This window comes from Petaurus breviceps, unplaced genomic scaffold, assembly GCF_028583685.1.
Source record: "Petaurus breviceps papuanus isolate PSGF00001 unplaced genomic scaffold, PetGlider_PUasm1.0 79, whole genome shotgun sequence".
In the NCBI taxonomy this organism is placed as follows: Eukaryota; Metazoa; Chordata; class Mammalia; order Diprotodontia; family Petauridae; genus Petaurus; species Petaurus breviceps.
In genome coordinates, this window is record NW_027186523.1 from 22,658,253 (window position 1) to 22,675,758 (window position 17,506).

The 17,506-nt window shown below is 35.2% G+C and overlaps 1 protein-coding gene across 17 annotated transcripts in view; it reads left to right on the forward strand.

Annotated features, from left to right (window-relative positions):
- Positions 1 to 17,506, forward strand: part of LOC138175870 (semaphorin-3A) — a 666,319-nt gene that overhangs the window by 446,066 nt on the left and 202,747 nt on the right. For 16 of the 17 annotated variants that reach the window (XM_069106486.1, XM_069106490.1, XM_069106487.1 and 13 more), the window contains one exon: positions 5,427 to 5,489. In XM_069106486.1, coding sequence (XP_068962587.1) covers positions 5,427 to 5,489 — 63 coding nt within the window. Of the gene's footprint in view, positions 1 to 5,426; positions 5,490 to 11,272; positions 11,434 to 17,506 lie in introns of those variants that run through there. The other variant, XM_069106505.1, reaches the window with a different exon arrangement.

Consider the following 17,506-nt stretch of genomic DNA (forward strand, 5'->3'; position numbering starts at 1 on the left):
CTTCAACTTGTCTTTCTAAGTTGCCGTATAATCCAGAAACACTGGACTCAGAGCATCCATGAGCCCCTGAATGTATCAAGGACTAAGCCTCACAGCTGATATAATTTGTTGTTTGCACCCCAAGCTGGATTTCCTGTATGTCTGTGGGAGTCGACAGGTGCCAGCCAGTCTGTGCCAGGCTTGGAAAATGCTTGTGCAGCTAAGGTCCTTTGCAGATAAGCAGATGCTCCTATCTTCCTAGTCTAGTGGCCCTCAAGGGAAAAGAATGGGACTTTTATCATCTCCTTGCACCTCCCCTTCAGAAGGGGTTTTGTTCTTTTCCCCACCTTTCCCCTCCCATGCCATTCTCCTTCCTACTTTCTTCTCCTTTTGTTCTACTATTATAAATATGCAAAGTTCTGTAAGGACTGTGAACTCTTTGGGTTCCATATGCATGGTCATTTCTGTTCTAAGAAACCTGGTTTTCACATAAGTCTCATGATGTTGTGATTATCTGTTGGCACCATATTAAATGCTTCTAAAAAGATGGGGTTTTTTTTGTTGGTTGGTTGGTTTCAAAGATGTGACAAGATAATTTCTCCTTTAAATGATGAGATTGACATGGTTTTATTAGTTTTTGTTTGATACCCCAAAAATGTAAAGGTAAAGATGATGAGCAGTCTAAGTATAGTTGAGTTAAACATCTCTAAAGTTCTACAATTCCTAATCAGGTCTCTAATTGTACATTTAGTAGTCATTCCAAATAATGTAAAATGTATTGTTATAGTGTATTACTTGTTTCTATGAAGGCTGCCCTGCTTTAGAAAAGAAACTAGTTATGTAAATTCAGATTTAGTTAGGAGGAGAGATTATGTAATTGAAATGTATTATGTAATCCTTAAAAAAAACTTTTTTGTATCATTTTTCTTAATACTTTGTTCCTTGTTTTATATTGTCAGAACTATAATAGCCCTTTTTCTTTCTGCTGCCCAAAAAAGGATGTGAATGAAGGCTTTTTTCAGTCTCCCTGGTTGTATAATGAAATTGGTGCCACTGCTTGGGGGAATAGAGAAGTATTATCAGTATACTGACTTTAGAATAGTTCAAATAAAAGTGCATGTCTTAAAGAAATTCAGGGAAAGTGGGGAAAGAAATTATGTCATCCAGAATCCTCTTCATTTATTAGATTGCAGATGATTTGAGATCAGAAAAGGAGCTATTTGTTTCATAATTGCTGTAGTCGAATTTACTAGACTTGGATGCAGATGAGACCTGAATTTAAAGGGGCTTGAATGACAGCCTAAGGAATGTGGATTTTTTTTTTAGTAAACAGTAGGGAGAGAGTGGGGAAAAAAATTAACATGAGATTTAGGGAATATAATCTGGGAGTAGTATGTAGAATGGATTAGAAAAAAACTAGAGGATAAAGACAGAGAAATTCAACAGGAAGCTATTATAATCATTTATAGTAAAGGCATATGCCTTCAGCCTAATCATTCCTTATCTTAGCTGGGCTACCATTAGTATCCTGCTGCTTAAATGTAGGTGAACTACAGAATTCTGTTCTATGTCCTCTTGTTTATCTATCTGTCTGTCTATCTATCTCTCTTATCTAATCTACCTATCTATCTAATCTATCTACCTACCTACCTACCTGTCTGTCTGTTTTTCTGTCTGTTTTGTCTATCATCTTATCAATTCCTGTGGGTTCATAGGAACATGGATTTGGAACTGGAAAGGGCCTCAGAGGTCATTTAGCACATACCATGATTTTGTAGGTCATGGACTGAGGGGGCCTGAAAGGTTAAAGGACCTTTACTGGGATCACTTCACAAGCATCTTTTAGAGACAAGATTTGAGCCCAAGTATTCCTGACTCACAGTTCAACCCTCTATCCAGATTTCAATGCTTTTAGTTCAGATTGTTGTACTAATTGTATTAGTAGGCAAAATTAAGTGTTAAGGTATTTGAAAGTGATGAGGAAGTGAAAATAGTGACTTAGTGGCAAAAGGAGTGAAAGAAAAATATTTCTAAACTTAGTATTTTTTTAAAATTTGTAAATAAAACTATAACATTTCATCCAAAAAGTTTAACCCAGTTCATTTACCACTTCAGTTTCAATTAAAACAAACAAAGATTTATCAGACAATTAGCCTTGTCAGAAGAGCAAAAATCCTGGAAGGATTTAGGGAATGGACAAGATGATCTCTTCTAAAGTCCTTTCCAATTTGAAATCTATAATCCAATAATACCTGCAAAATTGGACAGCATGGTTACACAGGAATAACTACTATAAATTCATGGAAACAGTCATGCTGCACTTAAATCATGACTTCTTAGTTTATTTCACTCTCTACCCCCAAATAACTCAAGAAATTTGAAAGTGCTTGTGTCTTAAATTATTATGTATATTTCCAGGCAGTACCATTAACTAAATTTCTGGCTTTAAATAATTTATTTCATTACAGCCTGTTCTAATTTGGCTCACATTTTGCTGAGTGTTTATAGAAAGGAAAATAGAAACAGAGATAGTGAAATAAGTGATAGAATGATGGGATGAGAGGGTGTGATAAGATGTTTATGGTGGGTCAGAGGAAGTTGGAAATGTTGGGGAAAAGACAGTATGGAGGTTCATGTTCTTTCATGTCATTCTTAATCTTGGCTACTACTTTCCCTCTCTAATAATAATTATGAATTTGAAAGTTTTAAATGGGAAGTGACCCAGTTCCATCTCTAGAGTGCTGTCCTGAGAACTTGTCTGTTACTTGGAGATGTTACTTGTATTAGAGAACAGAATTATTGATTAGGAGAAAGTAAATAGCCTGAATGTTTGCCATATGTTCTCAAAGAGAGCAAGGGGTTAGGGAAGGGGAAAATTAAAGGGAAGCTGAATGTGGGTGTTTTGCAGTAGACTACAGCTTCCCAAGATGATTGGAAGTATTGTGGAGGTTGTAAATAACTGAGTTCAAATCCAGTCTCAGATATTTACTAGCTATGTGACCCCGAGCAAGTCACTTAACCCTGTTAGCTTCTGTTTCTGAGCTGGAGAAGGAAATGACAAACCACTCTAGTGTCTTTGCCAAGAAAACCCCAAAATGAGACCACAGAGTTAGACACAACTGAAATGACCAAATGTCACCCCCAGCAACACTATCAGGGTTGCATAATCTATAACTCAAGGTCCCCTTTCTGTTACTATCTTCATTGAACCTCCCTGGGTTTCAGTTTTGTTCTTAAACAAAAAAGAATGGGTTTGATAGATGATCCCTAAAGTCTACTCCCACAGTCCCAAATTTGACATTCTATGCTTTCAGAAGAAAGACCCCCTAAGGCTCCTCTTTTGAGAATGATAGTATAACCAATAGGTGGAAGATGTGTGAAAATGTTTTTGCTGGTAGGCTAGAGTGTTGCAGATGTAATCTTTTTAATGACATCAGTCTAGGTGCTGTCAGAGTCACAGTTTTAATGTAGATTATCAAAATTAACTAAGCTATTGAAAACACTCTTATCTATATCAGAGTAAATATTTTGTATGACTATCCTTATTCAAGTTATTTTACCCAATTTCAGCAAAAAAAAAACTGCAGAAAAAAGTTCTAGGGATCATGGGAACCCATTATTTCTATATGTTGAAAAGCTCTTAGGCATTAAAAAAGAATGACATGGCCATCACATAAAATCTGGCTAGGATTCATTTAGAAATGCCAGATAATGTAGCAAAATTGATCATTAACTTTGGATTATGACTGTAATGAACTAGCAAAATAAAATATAATTAGAAGTAGGATTTTAGGGTAAACTAAGGAACAGTCTAACAACCTATAATTTGCAGGGGGTGGTGTAAACTTAATCTTTGTAACATGAACATTCTAGATTTTTTTAGTTGTATTAGAGAACAGCCTAGGAATTTTGCCAAGCCTAGGAATGTGAAGTTTACCTAGTAGGACTTGCATTAATATTTGCCCATCACCTTCTCAAGTCCTTCATTGTTTTATCTTCATTTAGAAGTGTATATAATACTTTTATATAAATTGACTTTAGACATGAGTGACCATGTCTTATGATGGTTAGACAGTCAGACTTGAAACCAAGAATACCTAAACTCAAATCATTTAACTTCTCATTTTTCTGAGAAACTTTGTAGACCTATAGATTACAAAAAAAAAAAAAAATTCTGATCTGCATTAGTAAAAGGAGTTTTTCTTACCTGATAGCAACCTCTACCAATGCACTAATGGGCCTGGTCCTACAACTTACACAACAAATTCTTTATAATTGTCTCATGATATCCTATATTGAAAACATTCAACAACATGTTGGCATAATTGCTTTGCAATTTGGTGTATTTATACCTATCTTTGAATTGTCATACCAACTTTTGAACTGTCCTGATTTCACTAGACAAATGGTTAAATCATTTTGTCTTTGTGGTGACTATGTAGCTATTCTTCTAATGTCAAGTTAGTGACAGTAAGGAAAAATCTAACTTAATTTGGTCAAGACTACAGCACAATTACAGCGGAGAGAGAAGTCCTTGTTTCCCAGCACCTTATTTCTTCTACTTTTTAAGTTTTGTTAAAATCACAAATTACACATAAATGGAAAAATCTCACAGAGTAGTCAAAATTAATGATAAGACTTGGGCATTTTATTGTTGCTTAGTAATTAGGATGATATTCTTCTAATTTCTATTTTCAACATTGAATATAAAGGTGCTTGGAAGACCAACCTGGATAACTTCATAGTGACTCATTACTGGGTTGACTGCAGTGTGATGTCTTTTGATTCCAGAAACTCTCAGAATATCTCCCAAGTCATGAGGAGGTTTTGATCCATGTTGGGAAAGGGATTATCCATAATGAAAAATGTTGCAGAATCTTGAATTATTAAAGCAAAAATAATAAATAGTTAATTCAGTGATAACATAGATTTAGTGTTTGATCCTGGCCCCTCATTTAACAGATAATGAAACTGAGGCCCACAGTGGTGAAGTGACTTGACTCAATAAAGAGGCAGGTCCTTCCATACCAAAATAATAATTTTAAATGAATGGTAATTATGAACAAAATAAAGAACAAAGAGATCAAATTTATCATATATTGAAAGGCAAACAATTTCAAATGTCTAAAGTTCTGGGAAAAGGGGAAGAAGTTGTATAATTGAGGGTAGCAATAACATTTGCATATATTTATAGCTTGTCTTCCGTGTTGTTCACTTTTTCTTAAAAAATAATATTTTTTTAAACTAAACCTGAATTAAATTAAATGGACATATCTTTATAGGAATTTGAAACACTGAGAAAGGGGGGTAATTCTATCTATGGGATCTGCTTTTGATTCTGTACAGATCTTGGCTACACCAGCCTGACCTAGAACAATTGTAGTCATGATCCTAAATGAACCTTCCTTCCAAGCAGCCCCAAAGTAATCTTTATTCTCTGCTTTTAGATTGCTTGGCCAGTTTCTCATACGCGAAGGGACGAGTGCAAGTGGGCTGGAAAAGATATTTTGGTAAGCAACAAAATTTTAAAATAATGTAAAATGTGAATAAGTAATTTATAATTGGGTGTATAATAATTTTATAGTTTTTGATTCAGACATTTGTTTTTCTTTTATATTTTGACATTTAGATTCAAATATTTGCCAATTTTCAATTCTGGAAAATATAATTTTAAGAACTAGGATATTGATTGTCAATAACTTAGAGGGCACAAATATATAATATTATTTACATGTAAGAAATAAAGGAAGCAAAGAATAGCAATTTTACTCATAAAATGCCATCTGTCATAGTCATACCCTTACTGCTATCTAAGACAGGTCACCTTTGTAGGATAGTCTTGCAATCCTGTTTTAATATATTCAGTAAACAGCTCAGGAGAGCCAATCAACATAGTTATCCTCAGCTGGTCTTTATGGTTGACAGCAAACATGACAACTAGATCTGTTCTGCCGGAAGTTAGACATGGTCAGAGTTATAGATAGGGCTTTTGCCTTCAAGTACACATGTGTCTGCAAAGCTCCTGAAAGGTAATTCATGGTTCTTGAAATTTGCTTTGATCTTGAATTTTCTTGGATTTTGCATGACCCAGCCATAGGCAAATGTTTAAGAAGTATGACTGGAAAGTTGTATGTATGTATGTATACATGCATGCATAAACATATATGTATGTGCCTATGTCTTTGTCTCTATTAGCTAAAACATCTCTAACTAGTTTGCAGATTTTGCCATATATATGGAAAATCTGAAACATCAATGAATACAGTCTTATAACAAAACTATAGATGCATATACAAAATAAATCTGAATATATGCATGTATATGTGTATTCTTCAATTATTGAATATGTGATCTCAACAATGAGGATATTCCCTCAAACAACTATGTATCTAGATAGGTATATGCATATATAAATGCTTATATTTATGTGTATATGCTTGGATATATTCTGATATTTGGAATTCTAACATAAAAATTTGACTTTCTAAGACTTCACTCTTCATACACACACACATACAAGAAACACACATATAATTAAGCATCTTAATCATATTCTTCATTGTTCTGAATCCAGATAAATCAGTGTTTCTTTTTGGAATTTTATTTGACATTTTAGGGTGTTGCTAAAGCAGTATACTAATTTGAAATTATTTTTGTACTCAGTATTCACAGTATTATATCTGTATTGATATATAGGTATATACAATGCTCATATAGTAAGAATAATAGTAACTTTGATGCAAGGGTGACAAAAATTGAATTAAGCATTATTCTGTACTTTGGTTTTTAAAATAAATGATAAACACTGGCTGCACTGTTTTGTTTTATTTTTATTTTTGGAGGGATGGGGAGGTAGGGCAATTGGGGTTAAGTGACTTGTCCAAGGTCACACAGCTAGTTTTTGTGTTAAGTGTCTGAGGCCAGGTTTGAACTCAGGTTCTCCTGACTCCAGGGCCGGTGGTCTATTCAGTACGCCACCTAGCAACCCCTGCACTGTCTTTATATTAATTTTACTTAGACAACAAATTTAACTTAGAAGAATGGATTTCAGTTAGATACTGAACTTCAGATTTGCCCCTTTTAGTAGGAAAATACAATCATGTATAGTATATATATGTATATATGATATAAGCATATTTATACATACATGCACATACATACATGAAATGTAGCATGATTTAGTGAATTGAAGTCTGGCTATGAAATTAAAAATATATGAGTTCAAATATTGGATTGGAACCTTGTAACCAAGAGTGAGTCAATTAGCATCTTAGGGTCATAAGCAGTTGTATAAGTAATACATGAGTTGCTGATGTGTATTTGTACAGGGGATTTCCATAATACGAATCCCCCATACCAATTAAATCACCATTTTTCTGGGGAGGAGTAAAATACATTTTTGTTTGAATGGACAGAGAATGTACAAATGATGGCATGCATAAACTCTGTTCCTTCCAAAATAGTAACTGTTCCAGATATTGTTGTTTTTCAGTTATGTCTGACTCTTCATGACCCCATTTGTGGTTTTCTTGGGAAATATACTGCAGTGCTTTGCCATTTCCATCTCCAATTCTTTTTTTTTGCAGATGAGGAAATTGAGGCAAACAGTGTTAAGGGCCTTGCCCAGGGTCACCCAGCTAGTAAGTGTCTGAAAACAGATGTGAAGTCAAGAAGATAAGTCTTTCTGACTCCAGGACTGGCATTCTATCCACTTTGCCACCTAGCTGCCCAAATAGAGTTGCATATTTTTCATTAGGAGGACCCATATGTCTTGCATGTTATTGATAGACTATATGAATTTCTTTTCCTTTTTTTTTTTTGAGAGGGGAGGGCAGGGCAATTAGGGTCAAGTGACTTGCCCAGGGTCACACGGCTAGTAAGTGTTTAGTGTCTGACGTTGGATTTGAACTCAGGTCCTCCTGACTCCAGGGCCAGTGCTCTATTTACTGTTAGTACTCTATTTATCTAGCCACCCCTATGAATTTATTTTGAAAGCAATTGTTTCAATATTCTTAAAAATCTGATCTGCTTGATTCTTCCATTATGAAATTTTGAAGAAAATGTATGTGTTTATCAAAAGAAAATTTATGTCATAACTCTGTAAGCTGAATGATATTCTGGCTAATAATTGAAAACAATCTCCCTTCAGGAAAGATGTATTATCAGTGAATGAATGAATGAATGAAAGGTGGTTTTTCACAAAAGAAATGTTTTCGAGGTTTTTGAGGTAAGGATAGCTAGGCTTAAATATCACTCAGTCTACATACTGATTATTTGGCTTTGAGCTAGCTACCTTCTTTGGCCTTAATATCAGGTGCTCAATCTGGCTCTCAAATAGATGATTTGTAAATGCCTACTTCATTTTCCATGTGAGCATTTATACCTTTGAAATCAGCAGACTAAATCAGGGCTTCATTTATTGTTTTGTTGATTGTCTATTCTTAAGAAAGGGGTGGAGAAAATGTAAATAATGCACTGTTAAAATGTGTTGGTTTCTTTTTTTAACTTTTTCTGAAGAGCTGCTTGTTAAACGTTTACCAGCAGACCCTTACCTAGCTTCAAATGAAGAGGTTAGATTAGATAACCTCTCTTTGAAATGTAAATCTCAAATATAAATCCGCGATCCCATTTGGGGATCAAAGATGTAAAATCTTAATAGATTTCATTGTATTTGAATCATTAGACTTCACAGGAATTTAACTCATGAAATATTGGGGGAATTTTGTGACCTAGCCTTCCAGGGAATGATGTTGAATTTATTCTTCATTAAATATTTGATATGTGAATGATGACACTTAGGTTAATGCTGGAATTTAGTGTGCATAACTATACTAGTCAGGCACAATCTAGGAATGTGATCTTCTCTTATGTCTGTTGTACTTGGAGCTAGGGGTAACATCGATTTGAGTCCCATTTTTGCCTCTTAGATTAAGAAATAACCATGAGCAAGTCACTTAACTTAGTCCTACCTCAAAAATGGTCTCAGATGATTAACAGCTCTGTTTCATCATCTATAAAGTGGGGGTGGTAATAGTATCTAACTTATAGGGTTTTCATGAGGATAAAATGAGATTATATCCATGAAACACTTTGCAAACCATAAAATTCTAAATAATTTCTATGTATTATTAATATTGCTGTTATCACCTGAATCCTAATGAGTGGATATTATTCTCAAAAAAGGGCAGAGTGAACCATGTAAATGTCACTCCTAGATGCATAGGGTACAGCTATAAGATAAGGAGATGATTTTTTTGTGTGTGTATATTATGGAAAGAGATTCATTAGTATGTAGTCACATCATGTTTATGAATTCATTTTGTGAATAAGCTTACACATATATAGTTGCAAAGTATACCAGTCATTGTCACCATCTTCCCCTAGCTATTACTCCCCCCCATCCCCATGCCCCCACATTGGTATATGTTTCACAGATAAACACACTGACTATGTGAATTGTCAGACAGACAAACACAGGAGGACTGATAGCAGGTGGTCTAGCATTCAGTCTTGATCTAGGCAAAAAGGAAGACAGGAACAGAGTAATAATAAAGAGTTAAATAAGCAAACTTTATTCTAGTCTATTCTTCTTACAAAGGGTTGCTGATAATGGGAGCACCAACTCCTACAGCATTCCCTAATCACCCTTCTGACAGGGATGGGCAAGAAGGGGGGCAACTACCATTACATCTCGATGTGGTCAGTTGGGACAGGCACAGTGTTCTAGCTTGTGCACTTCTCTAAATCCCCTCAAGCCTCAATGGGGACCCATTGAGGCAGGGACATTCATTCCTCTATGCATTACCCAAATCATGAATCCCAAATCCCCACTTACTAACCAGTGCCCACTTGATTTATAGGGCAACAGATGAAGGCATTTGCCAACATTCAGTTCACAATTTTACATTACCTCATCCCTATATCTCACTGTGCAGTTGTGGTAGAAACTTTTGAACCATGGTCATGAGAACTCATATCTAACAACTGAGAAGTGGAGATTTTTACAACCATGGATCCTGGGAACAAAACCCTAAAAAGGATAACAAAATCCCCTTACACACTATAATCCACCTTATATACAATATATTGTGAGCTGTCTTGTTTGGGATTTAAGCTGGTTTCCATAGTTTCATAGAAGATTTTCTTTATGTCAGGCTAACTGTAGGCAGATATAATCTTCATTCACTACCACCATGCTTTAGGAGTAGTATGGGATAGTAGAAAGAACAGTGGTTTTAGGTACAGGTGTTCCGGGTTCAAATTCCATTTTAGAATCTCAGTTACCTAAAGTGTAAAATGCGAGTGATGCTTCTCCAGTCTTCATTAGAGTGTACATTCACTGAGAACTGGAGCTGTTACCTTTCTTTGGATCCCTAGCACTTGTCACAGTGACTGGCGCATAGCACGTACTTGATAAATGGTTATTGACTGACTGACTCTTACAGGAATGTTATGAGGAAAAATTGTTGTAAACAAAAAAAGTACTATGTATTTGAGATGTTGTCACCTAAGCAATTGCTTCGTTAGGCTGCGGTGAAATGCCACTTACCTCACTTTTATTGAGGCTATGAAACATCTCTGTGGTATAGTACATATAGCCTGGAGTTCATGTAGAGCAGACACTTAGTAGCTGTGTGACACTGAACAAGTCACTGAATTCCTTTAAGCCTCACTTTCGTCATCTGTAAAATGGACGTTAAAATAGTACTTATCTCCTAGTGTTGTTAAAATAAATAATATATTATGCACTTTTACAAAACTTAAAATGTAATATGCATACTAGTGATTATTTATTTTATCATGTACAAAATCTGTATTAAAGTGTTATAAAATCATAAGTTTAGTGGGCACCTGGGTGGTACAGCAGGCATAGCCCTAGACTTGGAATCTGGGAGACCTGAGTTTGAATAAAACCTCAGACTATGTACATGACCCTCAGTCAGTCATTTCTCTGCTCTCAGTTTCTTCTTCTGTAAAATTAAAGGGTAGAACTCCATGACCTCTTAGAGTCCCTTTAGCCTTTAAATCTATTATCATCTGAATGAAACTAATGAGTCATCAGCTTCAAAATATAGGGAAGCAAGAGCTGGTAAACTGGACTATAGAATCCCTAACCCTATCCTGAATAATATCTTACCATCTTGCATCTGATAAGAATTCTAAAGGCCACAAAAAGGAACTTGATCTAAGATCTGAGATAGGGAACCAAACTGGAGACTAGGAAAGAAAATAAATCTATCCTAAGAAAGGGGAAGCATGCTTAAGGGATTGAGTCACTGGGTTTAATGTTGGGTCCAGTAAGGGCTGGTTTAGATTAGTCTTAGACTGAGTTTCAACAGGAGAGTCAAGGAGCTAAGCTTCAAATAAGTGGGAAATCAACCTCCACCAAAGACTCTAGGATTCTGGCCTGAACAAAATCGGACTGAGGAAAGAATGAATGAAGATCAAGACCAGGTATGTGAGAGTGTGTGTGTGTGTGTGTGTGTGTGTGTGTGCGCGCGCGTGCATGTGTGCATGTGTCTGGGGGACAGGGAGTTGCCTTTTCAGAAGTCAAGCCAGAAAAGATTTATCTGAATTATAGACATCTTGAAGGAATATGTCTGGGCTCTGTAACTCATCAATTCTGTTTTTGTATTGTGTAGTTTGTTTTACTTTACTAACCTAGTAAAATTCCTTCAGAAAAGCCCAATTTCTTTTTTCCACCTCAGTTGAATTAAGGGATGAAGGGAATGGGAATGTTCAATACTTACCTCTAGAAAATTAGAGGACAAAGCCTCCCTTAGAAGTCAGAGTCCCCTATCCAAGGCAAATCTGACTGATGAGTGAAGCAGACAGAGTGAGGGACATTATCAGTGCTGCCTCTCTTTAAGTCTGAGATATTTTATTATTTAAATTACAGTTTTTACTTACAAATAGATATATAGGAGATTCATTCAAATATTGATAACGATCAAGCATGATTTCACATAATATGAACTTAAAGGTATTTAATAATAGTTATTTTTCTAAAAAGCTAGACATGGAGTCATAATTTTCCAAGTTTTTTTTTTTATGATGTCTGTATTTTTAAAGTTTTGACTTCCAAATTCTATTTCTCTCTCCTTCCCTCCCTGAGACAGTAATAACTAAGTAAATTATCTACTCTGTTTTTTTCCTCATCATGATCTTAAAGGATATAGATAGAGTCTTTACTACAAAATTGTGGTGATCTTTGAAATGTAACACAAAGGAAAAAAAATCATACTTCAGTTGGGTGTTACATTTTAAGTTAATTTAAGAATGAAGAGAAAGGCAGCAGGACATAGTGAATAGAGAGACAACCTTGAAGGCAAGAAAATCTGGCTTTCCAGTCCTTCTTCTAACACCTACTGGTTGTGTAAGCCTGAATTTAACTTCTCAGTATTTAAGACAATTCTTTAAGAAAGTCTCTGACCTGCATTGGTAAAGGAAGTTTCCTCATTGAGAATTTGCTTAAATCACTGCTATCATAGATCTGTTCCCTATCCTGAAGGATGAACAATAAGCATTCCTTCTCTCTCTCCCTTCCCTCATCTTTCTCTCTCTCCCTCCCCCTCTCCCTCTGTCTCCCTCTCTTTCCCTCCCTCTCTCTTCCTCTCTCTCTCTCCCTTTCTTCCCCTTTTTCCCTCTCTCCCCCATTGTACTCATTACATTTTTGCCTGGTTTTCCCTTTTCTCTACATCATTCTGCTATGAAGAGACTCAGTTTTATGTATGTCATCTGCCGTCTCACCCTGATTCAGCTGTATGTTCCTTAAGGATAGATACTGCTTATTTTCATTGTTATGTCCCTAGTACTTAGGACAATGCTTTCATAGTAGTTAGCAGCTAGAGGCCCAATGCAAAGAGCACTGGGCTTGGATTCTCATAGACCTGATTTCAAATGTGACCTCAGTTGCTTACTAACTGCATGACCCTGGGCGGGTCACTTAACTGTGATCTTCCTCAGTTTCCTCAACTAAAAAATGAAGATAATAACACCTACCATGAATGAAGCCCTATTATGAGGATCAAATGAGATAATATTTGTAAAAAGAGCTTTGCACAGTGCCTGGCACCTGGGTGCTTTATAAATTCTTATGCTATTTTTCCTTTCCTTGCTTTCACTCTATTTGATGAAGTGAAAAAGGCCTGGTTTCTGTTCTTGTGAAGAGAAAAACCCTAGGGATTTGGTATTTATTGATTCAGTGGTAGTGACTTATAGTCTACACATAAGCAAAATGACAGGGGAATTCCTCATGTAAATGAGAGAAGGGTATTCATAAGAAGTCAACTTTACAAGCTGTCTGACTAGATAACTGTTATAGAATAATAAATTCTCCTTTTATTACCAAATTGAATGGTCTTATCTTGTATCATCATGATTTAAAGTGAATATATTAGATTTGTGATTATTGGATCATTGATTTGGAATTAGAGGCCATCTCACCCAAGTCCTTTATTTTGCAGTTGAGAAAAATGAATCACAGAGGCTGATTTGCCCATTATCAAAGATGATAAATTTCAGAGACTGGATTTGAACTCACATCTTCTGACATACTCCATCTTTCCAACCATTAGTCCATGTTAGCACTCTAAATTGGAATAAAAAGAGAGAACTTTGCTGGCATAGTTTACAAAACTGCAATATGCATCTCAGTATCTTTGGAAAGCCATTAACTGTTGTACAAAGCATATTCAACTTGTAATCAGAACCTGGGTTCTAGTCCTGGCTACACTAATGATAGTAGAAGTTTAGACAGATCATTTAATCTTTGTGCTTTAGATGCCCATCTATAATTTTGGGATAAAAGGAACTGCTTATTTCACAGGATTGTTGTGAGGATTAAGTGGGATAATGTGTGTGAAAATGCCTTGAAAAATATGAAGTAATTTTCAGATATAGTGTGAAGGATTAAATGATTGAAAAAACAGACTGCTTAGCCATATTTGTCAAGGGAACTTTGTGAAAATCAGTACAGGTTTTATGGAGCTAAAACTGAAAGGAACCAACTCATGTTGATATTCTAAGTTTGATAGCAATAGTAATGATTATAGCTATATTTGTACTTATTTTTAAAAGTTTGCAGTTAAAACCAGATTAGACAAATACTTCAAATCCATTTGAAGGAAAGCATCCAAACTACCTCTCACTTTTTGAGATCTCAGTCTTTGTGTCAAATCTACCTACAAACATCCAGATTAGAATTTTCTATTGAAATTATTGTTTAGAAGGAAAGTAGACTATGGGGAGTTAGACTCTGGCCCGAGCCTGCTGGGCAATATGGCATTTTAGCAGAAGGCTTGCCTTTTATCCAGAATCTTTTGGCCCAAAAAGACAGAATAGTGGTGCCAGTCCATTTGGGGAAGATTTCTGACTGATTCTAATTTTCATTGTCAGTCTTCCTGTCATTATCATGAATAATAAGACAATTACTGTGGAACACTTTACACCATTTCCAGGTGAAAGCATTGCTGCTGAAATGTCTTGATCCTGTCTATAAAAGAAAATTGAAATAAAGTGCTAATGCACTTATTTATCTGTACATTTCAAGCAAAGCATATCAAAAAAAAAAAAAAGGCCATACCCTTCCCCCACATTACTAAATTTCTTATTCTCTAGAATTTAGAAAAAAAACACAAACCTTAAATAGTTGATTTGCTTCAAGTATAGAATGTACCAAGCCATGCATGCGTTTATCACAGGATCTGGATTTTGTAACAGGCACTGAAGTGAAATTTTGAACATATTTGATTTAACGATTAGCTCAGTTTGCTCCACCGCTTAGATATTTGATATTATTTTGTATCTGTGCTTTCCAGAGCTTGCCAGGATATACTTCCCTATCTTATATAACAATTCTCATTTTTAACATCTGTAATTATTGATCTCAAGGGGCTGTCAATACTGAATTCTGAAGGGTTCTAGTTATAGCCCAGGTGCAGTACAACAGCTGCACTGAAGGCATGACCTTCACCCTGCCCTATAGGTAACCTTAACCATGAACCAAAAGATTCCCTCTTTAAGGAAAAAAAAAAAGAGGGAAAGGAGGGGCTAATTTACTCTAGCTATCAGGCTGTTGAAAACATATAGCCAATCAAGCCAGACTTTTCCATATTAGTCATGGAAGCTTTCTGAGTATACTTAGAGTTTTTTAGGAATTGTAACTATTTTAAAATAATCTAAGGTATTTTAAAGATTCTAATTTGAATAATAATAATAGTCAGCATGGTGTAGGGCAGCAACTCAAGTTTAGTTACAGCCAGATTTTGATAGTAAAATTGAGAAATATTTAACAAAATAAAAAAATATGTAATAAAGCATTGATCATATTATATTTTAAGACTAAGTCAGTATGTAGCCTACAAGGTTATGTACAAATTAGAGGCCCTGTTTCTATTGGAGTTTGATGTCACTGGTATGGCTGATGGTCTCACAGTCAGGAAGAGAAACCTGGGTTCAGATCCCAATTCTTAACACATGCTGGCTGTGACCTTTGACAATTCACTTAGCTTTTCAATGATCCTTGAGAACATCCAAGATTCTAAATTGCTGAGAAGGCACAGAAAAGGAAATTCCTCACTAGGAGTTTTCTGACTGTTGAAATCTCATGTGTCGGATCTTAAAAAAAAAAAAGCTGAACACAAGAAGACAAATTTCAAAAAAGATTCTGAAAACTTCCTCAAGTGCATTCCCTCTTTCATTACAGGTAAAGAGCCATGTGTACACATGTTCACACAATAGTCATTTAAAAATTGAAAAATACAGGCATGTTAGAACTAAGAAATAATAAAAATGCACATTTAAATTGTTGTTCAGTTGTTTTTCAGTCGTGTTTGACCTTTTGTGACTCCCTTTGGAGTTTTCTTGGCAGAGATACTGGAGAAGTTTGCTATTCCCTTCTCCAGCTCATTTTACAGATGAGGAAACTGAGGCAAGCAAGGTTCAGTGACTTGTCCAGGGTCACACAGTAAGTGTCTAAGGCCAGATTTAAACTCAGGTCTTCCTGCCTCTAGGCCTGGTGTTTTATTCACTGTGCCACCTAGCTGCCAGCATGTTTACAAAGCACTTTACAAAACACTTGTTTTCTCCTTACAAAGCAGTGAGGGGTAAATAGGAAAAATGATCATTCCTGTTCAGCAGATGATAACAGCTAAAATTTAAAAGGGTTAAAACTCAAGCCTAGGATGGACTGAGGACTAGAAGCCAGGATGCCCAACTGGAGTACAGTGTTCTTTTCAATCCTTGTTCTTTTCATCATGTCATGCCTTTCAAGTATTTGAATGTAATTAAATTATCAACTGGTTAAGGCAACTTATTTGAATTGTTAATATCATGAAATGTCTTGTATATTCTGTATCACATCAGTTCCATTGTTATGGAATTTGTTGTCCCTTCAGAAAACTATCAATGGTAAAAAAAAAAAGTCAAGAGTTCCCATCTTCTCCATTTCAAATAAAAACATTTTTCATCTATTTGTCTTTCTTACTTGAGTAAATAGTAATATAAAAGCTTTCCTTTCTATAATCTACAAAGTGATAAATACGTATGTTATTTCTATTTCTCTGCTTAGCTTTATTTCATTGTTTTACCTTACTTTGCTGTATAATATGTTTAATTGAGAAAATAGCATTTAATATATTATCCACATGCAATAATTATACAGGGAGCAGTTAGGTAGAGCAGTGGATAGAGTACAGGACCTGGAAGCCAGAAGACTTATCTTCTTGAGTGCAAATCTGATCTCAGATACTTACAAATCACGTGACCCTGGATAAGTCACTTAAACCTCAGTTTGCCTGAGTTTCCTCATCTATAAAATGAACTGCAGAAGGAAATGGCAAACCACTCCAGTATCTCTGCCAAGAAAACCCCAAATAGAGTCACAAAGAGTTGAACATAGCTGAAAAACAACTGAGCAACAACAAATAGTCATTTTATCCATTTCTTCAATTTTTTAAGAAAAAATACTCAAAATATTTTTCAGGTGGGAGATTGTAGATAATTCATAGAGGAATATTAGAAAATAAATAGCCTTATTTTCTATTTACCAAATATGCACACAACAAAAGGTTGTAGGCAATCATGAAAGAAGTCATGAATGTAGACATTCTCTTAGGTTATTTATGGAATGTTATCAAGATAATGTATGAAAATTCTATGGTGACTTTTGAGTAAATAATAGGCAGTGTTACAGAAAATTCAGAAAATAATTTACAGAAATATTACAGAAAATAATTCTTTCAAGGAGTTTTTGTGATGTTGAAAACCAAATAATGAATGAGAGTGGTTTATATCGTCATCAAGACTCCAAGATAGCTATGTATCCAAAATAAGAAATGATCTGAAATTTCATAAAAAAATAAGTGAACAAAATTTAAACTATTCAGCTCAATTCTATAAACAACGTTAATTAAATACTTGTTCTTGTGCAAGCTCTACGCTTGTCTCTTAAATTCCCTCTCTGGTTTATTAAGCTCAGGTTTACCTTTTCCTCAGAGTGTTAGTGTATATTCAATGATTATCTCCA